The sequence below is a fragment of the Alligator sinensis genome, unplaced genomic scaffold, assembly GCF_000455745.1.
Source record: "Alligator sinensis unplaced genomic scaffold, ASM45574v1 scaffold1030_1, whole genome shotgun sequence".
Classification (NCBI taxonomy): Eukaryota; Metazoa; Chordata; order Crocodylia; family Alligatoridae; genus Alligator; species Alligator sinensis.
This window is the reverse complement of record NW_005842592.1, coordinates 227,855-236,209: the sequence shown is the minus strand read 5'-3', so window position 1 is coordinate 236,209 and position 8,355 is coordinate 227,855. Positions and strand designations below refer to the sequence as shown.

At 39.4% G+C, this 8,355-nt stretch overlaps 1 protein-coding gene across 1 annotated transcript in view; it reads right to left on the bottom strand.

Annotated features, from left to right (window-relative positions):
* Positions 1 to 1,234: 1,234 nt before the first annotated feature.
* LOC102380927 (gastrokine-1) overlaps positions 1,235 to 8,355 on the bottom strand; it is a 12,432-nt gene continuing 5,311 nt past the window's right edge. The window contains exons 3-7 of the mRNA XM_014524312.1: positions 7,202 to 7,255; positions 6,363 to 6,500; positions 5,415 to 5,525; positions 4,630 to 4,771; positions 1,235 to 1,317 (exon numbers count right to left, since the gene is read on the bottom strand). Coding sequence (XP_014379798.1) covers positions 1,235 to 1,317; positions 4,630 to 4,771; positions 5,415 to 5,525; positions 6,363 to 6,500; positions 7,202 to 7,255 — 528 coding nt within the window. The remainder of the gene's footprint in view (positions 1,318 to 4,629; positions 4,772 to 5,414; positions 5,526 to 6,362; positions 6,501 to 7,201; positions 7,256 to 8,355) is intronic.

Genomic DNA, 8,355 nt, shown 5'->3' with positions numbered 1-8,355 from the left:
GACCCCATCGGGCCAATATCTGATACAGCAAATTTTATTTATATTGGTACCAATCCGATATTGGACCAATGTATCCGTGCACCTCTACTAATTATTTATTTCTGGCTCAGGTCAGTTAAAACACATGACAAAAACCTACAAATATTGATTTAACTCACTAGTGGGTTGTTCATAGAGAGGAATTTCTACAGAAAATGGAAATATTTATTTAGCCGAACAATGGGTTATGTTTTGCTAAGAAAAATAATCTTTTTTTCTGTGGATGTGGAATTCCGAGTTCTTTTGCAATACTGAAAAGGATAATTGAATATTGAATATGCCTGGTTGAAAAAAGCCAGCCATTTTACTAACATTCACAGCTTTCAAAGACTTTTTGAGTCAATAGATGAGTAGCTGTGATATCTCTAGTTTGACCATTCAACACGCACAAAAAATATTCTCTTGTCAATCAACTTTGAACCAGTAGTTTATATTTCCTTCTTGTCTCAGTTATAACATACAGCATTAAACTGGACGATGTATTCAATGTTCACCATGTAATATAGTGATATTCATATCCATCAGCAAGAAGCCAAACTTGCTATTGTTTTACATTCTTGAAGTGTGAAAGATTCAATTGATGTGTTTCACTAAAAAAGTAACTCCATTGCTTAAAAGTTTAGCTTTCTCTGATAGCCCTTTTACTTGATAAATATAGACTTTTTTTTACTGTATTATAGGTTTGACTGAGTTTAGCTTAAAGCATATATTGTTTTTCATCAATCTTTATTTGCAGAACAAAGATTTGCTTTAAATTCTTATGTTAAAATGGCAATTTTCTTTTAAAAACTAACTTGTTTTCTATGGTGCTTATAATGTTTCACTGTAAAAATATACTGACTAATCTGTCAAATCAAAGTTTTTAAAGGCCTTCAGGCACTGGTTTTCTTTAACAGTCTCCCATCCAAGTACTGACCAGATTTGAAAGATTTGCTTGCAAAATCACAGTCTAAATCAATATGGATGAGAGAAAGTATTGATTATTAGAAACATGAAGTAAATTGCTGTAATTCATTTTATTGACAGACTTTGTAACACCAGAGAATACTTCGGTCCAGAAAGCATAAGGGATGAGAAAAAATAAATGCTTAAAAAAAGCATTATCAAAAACATTTTTTTCCTTATCATTAGGTAGATTGTCAGCAGGCTGCTATTCTTCAATGTTACATCAGTCTAGTCACGAATTATTTTACTTCTAAACATTAGTGTCAGCACAGTAGTTGATGTGTGTGAATCCCAGGTCAGCTGTGAAACACTCTGGATGGAAAAAGTTGGGGCCTAAGGAAAAAGAGAATCAAAATGGGTATATTGGATTTTATCTTTGCAATTTACTGTTGTTAAGATTTTAATAATGCCTAGAAGTGATAAAATAAAAACGATTGAAAATAAAATTAGTATAAAACAACATAACAACATAAAATAACATACAATTATAAACAACAACTTAAACAGTGAAAACTGAAAGACAGCATTTTGGTAGAATGATCAGAAATGGGTTTTTTTGCAGAATTTTCTTGTGGAAATTTTTCAGGGCATTTTTACACATGCTGGGGAGAGTTGGGGGACGAGTGGCTTAATTAGAGTGGCTCTGAGATCCACTCTAATGAAAGCTCCCACAGTGTCTCATGTATCAGCATCCCTGCACTTCAAAATGGTGATGGGGCACTTTGACTAAAGCTCGTTAAAAGAGCTTTAAAGTGCCTCTGCCGCTGTTTTGAAGCATGGGGACTCTGAAACATGAGATGTGGATGCTGACTGGAGCATGCTGATTAGGATGCTCCAGCGGACCTAATTAATTGAGTCTGCTCTAATGTGCTGTAATTACAGCGCCTTGGAGCAGCCTCCTGGCACATCTACAGGCACCCCCGGTTTTTCATTCCAAGTCTCACTGCTCTGATTTCAATATCATGCATTCACAATATTCACTGTGTCATATCTTGCAAAGTTCACTTTGCATTTCTCCATTCAGAACAAACCAGGCAAGCTTTGGTGAAGGTTTGGCTTCGTTTAGAAACTCTCTGCAATCCAAAACATAGGTTAATAACATTCCCAAAAAACCAACTGTCCAGACTCAGCGCTGAGTTACGCTAAATTTACTCTGGTGCAGCAGCACTGAAACCAATTAAATCACTGGAGTGCAACACTGAACCAACATGTTTGTAAAACAGGCCTGATAATGGTCAAGAAAAATTACCCTCTGTTTAGTACAAGTCTTAAAATCACTTTGGGGGTGTCTACACGTGCAATTAGTGCACATGAATAAAATCCAGAACTAATTGCTCATGTAGATGCCCACAAAATTATTTTAAGACTTGTAGTAACCAGAGGGTAATTTTTCTTCACCATTACCAGGCCTGGTTTACAAGCATGTTAGTTTAGTATTGCAGTTCAGTGATTTGATTGGTTTCAGTGTGCAAGCCAGTCAGAGGAGCCCCAGATGGTCCTGGGGTTCAGCTTGCCAGCTCAGGACTGCTGTGACCAGGCTCAATGTGCTGCAGAGGAGCTGGCTGGGGCACGAGGATACTTTAGTGCTGGCAGGCAGCCCCAGCACTGAAGCACCCTTGTGCCCCAACCAGGTGGTCAGTGCCTATACATGCACTACTGCACACAGAAAAGCTCCACAGCAGGGTAGTGCTTGTATTTACACGTACTGCCCTACTGCAAAGTTTTAGTTTTGTGTGCCATAATGGGGGTGCATGTGTAGACACTGAGATATTTACTGTGCCATTAATTATTCAACTGTGTATAAATGTCTCATGTGGATGCACCCTTTGCATTTCTGTATGTGAAAAACAGTTTCCAAGTATTCCAAAATAATAAGAAAATGCAAAAATATCTACTGCACTATATGAGGTACCCAGAGTGATATGACAGCATTTATTGTTTCTACTGAAAATATGGAAAAAACCCCACCTTGCCATAAATTATCTGTGATCTGTCTACTTTCTCATCTTAAATATAAAAGCAGCATCTCTTAAGTCTGACTTAACTATGAAAATGCATGAAGTGGAACTTAAGAGGTATATGGGTCTCAACCATCTATCATGCATTCATATTTATTCCTAAACAACCTAGGAAAAGCTTTACTTACTTGCAGTTACTGACTGTTTCATCAAGTAAAGGAAGTTTATTATAAAATTATAGGGCATGTCAGTGGTATCAAATAGCCAGTACCCTAACAACAGTAGGATCTCATATTCTTTCCCCTGCCTTAAATACTTTCTATTTTCTATTAAAAAAGCATTATTTTTAATCAAGAGGACCTAGGCCTATTGAAGTAAACGAGAAATTTGCTACTGACTTCAATGAAAAGTAGAACAGCTTTTTAATACTATCAGATGAACCATACTATTTATTACATTTTACCTCTGATTTTTAGTGCCCTGATCTATATAGTTTTAGAAGCTATCAGATGGCATTTAAAGGTAAAATTGATCTAAATTAGATTGTAATGACTAAATGACAGACAAAATTGTGTTGACTGACATTACAGATAACAAAAGAATAGAAAGGATAATGGACATCTTTTGTGCAACTGAAAGAGCCACCTAAATTAGCTGGCCTGAAGGGAATGGGCTAATTCTGGGGTGCAGACAGAAGTGACAATTTTCACATGATCTGGCCCCTGACAATTCTCTACAGCTGTGTTATAACTTAGGTGTATGGCTGCAGAGATCTTTTACAATAGCCGATTGTGCAAAAAAATTAACCCTTGCTCAATCAGGTAAGTAAATGAAGGCACTTTAAATTAGAGCACCTTAGGGAATTTGTATACAGTTCCCTGTGAGGGTTATCTGTTGTGCCCCTTGTCTGCCACAGGGAAGAGAAAGAGCGTCTCCTCTTTGTGCAGCCAGGGAGGGAGGGCACCCGGCCAGCCTGCTGGCTGGCTGGCTGCATCTGTGTGGGCAGGAACAGGGGGAGGGGCAATGAAGCCAGCAATCAGGGCAGGGGGCCCTGACTGGGTCCCCCCCATTAGGGAGAAAGTCCCCGGTTCCCACTGGAACAGGCTCTGGGGGCTCAGAAGCCCCCAGACCACCCCCGCCCAAAGACCCCTGGCCAGCATACAAAGCAGGCGATGGCACCCCTCCACTGCCTGGCCCCTGTCAATGCATGGAGGCATTGAGCCCACATGCACAGGAGCTGCATGTGTGTTAGGTTTCAGTGACGCTGTCACTAAGTACTTTGTGCAAAGCTCTTAAAGTTACTGTGGGATCACTAACTTCTGTAAGCATTCAAGGATGTTAACTAAGTCAGGGAACTCGTAACGCTCTCTATCTCTCTTGAGAGTCAAAAGAAAAGTCACTAGTCACTTAACATATTAGACCAAAGCTGGAGCTGCCAAATTCAGAGCTGTATTTTGAACCTTGGAGTCAAGTCACTGTAGCATTAAGGGATCCTTGCAAAGTGCAGGTACAGATCTGTGTTTGATCCTGGGGCCTTGTGGGAACATCCAGTGTTTGGTGATGTTCATATTTGGAATCTTGCTGCTGGCCCATTTCTATTTAGGAAAGGGACATACTTGCCTCGTTTTGTGCTGCAGATTTGATGGGGGGGTTTGGTGCATGACATGTCAGTTCTGACTGTACTCACCCTGAACTTGATGAGCAATATAAGTTGGAACTCCTCTGCACTGAGCTTGAATAGACGGTCCAAATGGGGTCAGGTCACTGGCTGTGGTTTTTGAGACAATGCATAGCAGTTCCTTTGCAGGAGGAGCTTTTAAACCAGCACTCTGAACATCCAAGAAGTAAAACCAGAATAGCGACAAGTTAATGAAAGGGAAGACTGGGTTGAAAATTCATATACAACAGTGCACATTCCCTTTCTTTGCCATTCATAACAGCGCATTCTTTTGATATGATGCACAGGGCCTAAGTGAATGAATACAAGCTAGAAGTCAGCTCTCACACTGGGTACAAGTAGAAAAAACAGGAAGAGCTAGAGACTGAGGATTCAAAGATCCTCTGAGAAGGGAGCAACAATGCCTGGGAACGGTGGAATACTGCCAGTGTCTTAACTATCTGAATTCATGGACATGTGAAAATCCATTCTGCTGTCATTATCTGTGTAAACTGAGCGTCCTTCTCACCATATTTGTACACATATTTATATCAGGGCAAAGAGGGTGTGACACACTACAAAAGCAGATGAGTAGTATTCTTCATCTGGTTTGGTATAAACTGGCTACGCAAAGTGCTATACAAGGACAGTTGGTGCTCTCAGGGTCAGAAATAAAGGCTGGGAGGACTGCACCAGATTGAATGAGAAACTTCATATTAGCTTTTAGAGTCTCCATCCCATTCCATCATTTTAAGATGACTCATTTTTACAAGCAAACTCCTCAGTCTCATTCCCACTTCCCACCTTGGTCTTACCTGCCTTTCTTTGATCAGTTGAGGAAACAGTGCGGAGTCAGGCATAGCATTTTTGTTCATTTTGGAAACAATGCAGGCTTTCTTTGAAAGTATCCTGGTTGCCACAAAGCCCTGTAAAATAAAGTTCCAGAGGCTGGTATTTCATTTAGGCTACGACTTCCTCACAACTGAAATACATTGTAGAGTTGGGGCCTTGGGATAGAATAGAGGTAGGAAAAAAGTGCGGTGTGTTGAGTTTGCACAGTGCAAATAAACATGGACTAGGAAAAATAAGAGTTCCCAATTTCTGTTTACTACAGAAATCTGTCCTGAGGACTGACCTGGGCTTTTTTTACCATGGATGAAGCAAATGGGTATCACCATTGCTGCTGTATGTCAGGAAAGTCCTGCTGTTATAGTTGCATGAATAAACACTGTTGAAAATGCAAGTGCAGCACATCTTGCATCAGAAATAATAGGATTAATGGGGACATTTTTCAAAGCGTCTAAAATCCCAGGAGTTCAAGTTCTATTGATTTTCTTGGGAACTTTTCTTTGAACCTCTCTTCCTAACAAGCTGAATTATTTCTCCACAAAAGATCTGGATCCTGATTTAGATTACTGAACCGAAGGTGAAAAAATATATTTGAGGGCTCATACACTGCTTACCTTTAGCAAGAAATACTGTATCAGTTTTGACTTTTAATGAAACTAAAAGGAACTCTATTTTTAAAACACGTAGTGAGCCCAGATTCTTTTCTTACTTACACAGGATATATTCAGAGGAACTCCATTTAAATCAATAGCTTTATCACCATAATGCAGGCAGTGACGAAGGGAATCAAGCCCATTGGGGCTTCATTAACACCAATGTAACTTTATTCACTGTAGTGCAGCTTAGGGCCCTGCCTAGCTACAGCAGAACAAGTAACACTATTGATTCAAGAAATCTTCACGCTGACCACTTACAGTTTCATCGTCCCAAACCAAGTTCCAGGAGTTCCACCCATTGTTCGTGTCAATGTTGGCTACATGTTGATTGCCGCTGATGCTCACAGTCTGTTGGGAACGTCCGCCTTTGTTTCCCTGATTATTTTCATTCATATTCTGATTTTAAAAACAAACAGAAAACACCTCCAAGCTTTTAGGCTGTGTAATTGAGGTCATTAAAAATATTTCCATAACCATGAGTAATTTGGAAAAGTCATTGCCCTTGGAATCATATTAAAGGGATACAAGACAGAGATATTTCAGGGGATGACCAGAAGAGTGCTGATGCTATTTTAACAAAACCTTGAAGTCTCTTAATTGGGTTTAGTTTCCTTCTGGGTTTCACATGTCTGTCATTGCACTGCTGTATTATTAGAGTTAGTAAAATAAAAACCACCTTTTTTTCCCCCAGTGCAAAATGCCCTGCAGACCAAATATAATTTTTTTTTTTGTAGAGAAAACATCAGTGTCAATCAGTTTGGAGGGCTTTGGAGGGTTTCCATCCAATGCCTCAAAATGAATTTTCTCCTGCAGCTTTTCAAGGAAAATCATATAAAATTCAAGGACAATATAATACCTACTCAGCTCTTTCTACCTTGTAAACTCTGGGCAGACAGAGAGTCATTTAGACATTTTTGTGACGGAGGTATTTTCCACCTGATTAAGTAAAGACAGTCTTGTACTACATCAGTTTCATGTGCTGAGGATAGTTTAGATTAATTTTCAGAAACAGACTTTCCAGACATGAAGAATCACAGGATAGATAAAAATTTTGACAACAGCAGTGCACTGCACTTGTGCCAAATTATTATACTTACATCATTAGCGAGAACTGGAGCCAGAAGGACTCCGAGAAGACAAGCAATCACAATCTGAAATGTACATAAGAACCGTTAAAATTGTTAAATATTTGTCTTGCTAAAAGAGGGTTAAGATGTAAGTTTAGGTGTAAAGTTTAGTACACACTTAAGTGTTTTGCTGCTTTGGGCCCTAAGCTTTAGCTTAGCTTAATATTATTTCATTGTGTTAAGGTATTCATATCATGAAACTTCCTACCAGCCTCAGCAGCATGCATTACTCAGGTAGAAGGCCCAATATTTATCACACAACACTTAAAACCGACATTAAAGGGTAATTAAAAATACTGTAATGTCCATCATGTGCCCGGTGGGACCTTTGGTTATAATATTTAATTCCTTAGTAAGATCTGGTCTTACCTTGAGGTTTTGAATACTGAGTAAAATGGTAATAGTATGTAGTGTATTTATAGCCATGTATGGTTAGGTCATGATTGTCCATCATAACCAAGTACAGAGATTCACCTGCCTTCCCTACTCCCTTAAAAGTCCTGCATGCCCAAAAGAGACACCGTGACAGCAGTCCTGACCTTCTCCAAGTAAATTTTGGACTGGCAAGGAAAGTCTCCTTGCCACTCTGCACATCCAGACTACACCAGAGTATCAGACCCAGATCAATATCTAGCTATACTTGTTTGGAAATGATTTGCTCCAAGGCAGCATAGATGAGAAGGTCTTCTATAGAAAAAAGGGAATATGGTATTTGAAGGGCATTTAAAAATCTTCCCGACAGAGCTATGTTGGTTAGGGGTGTGAAATATTACACCCTCTAGCTGAGGGTAGCTCTGCTGGCAAATTCATCAGTCCCAGTGCAGCCAGGGTGACAAAAGAAGGCACAGCTTCTGTTAATTAGGAAAGTAGCTTTATTAAAGGTATCACAGAAAATCCTCTCCACCACTATCTGCTGGGTCTCCACTAGGAGACTGCTACCATAGCACTACCAACAAAGCTGTAGTGGCAGATGCTGCACAATACAGATAAGCCCTTTGGTTTGTACAAAAATGCTATTGTTTCCATTAGTACCTGTTTAGTCCATAGATGGTTCTTAAGGGGGTCTTTAATGAAAGTAGAGATTCACCAGAACTGGCCCAAACCTTTTTCTCTTATGCATATGT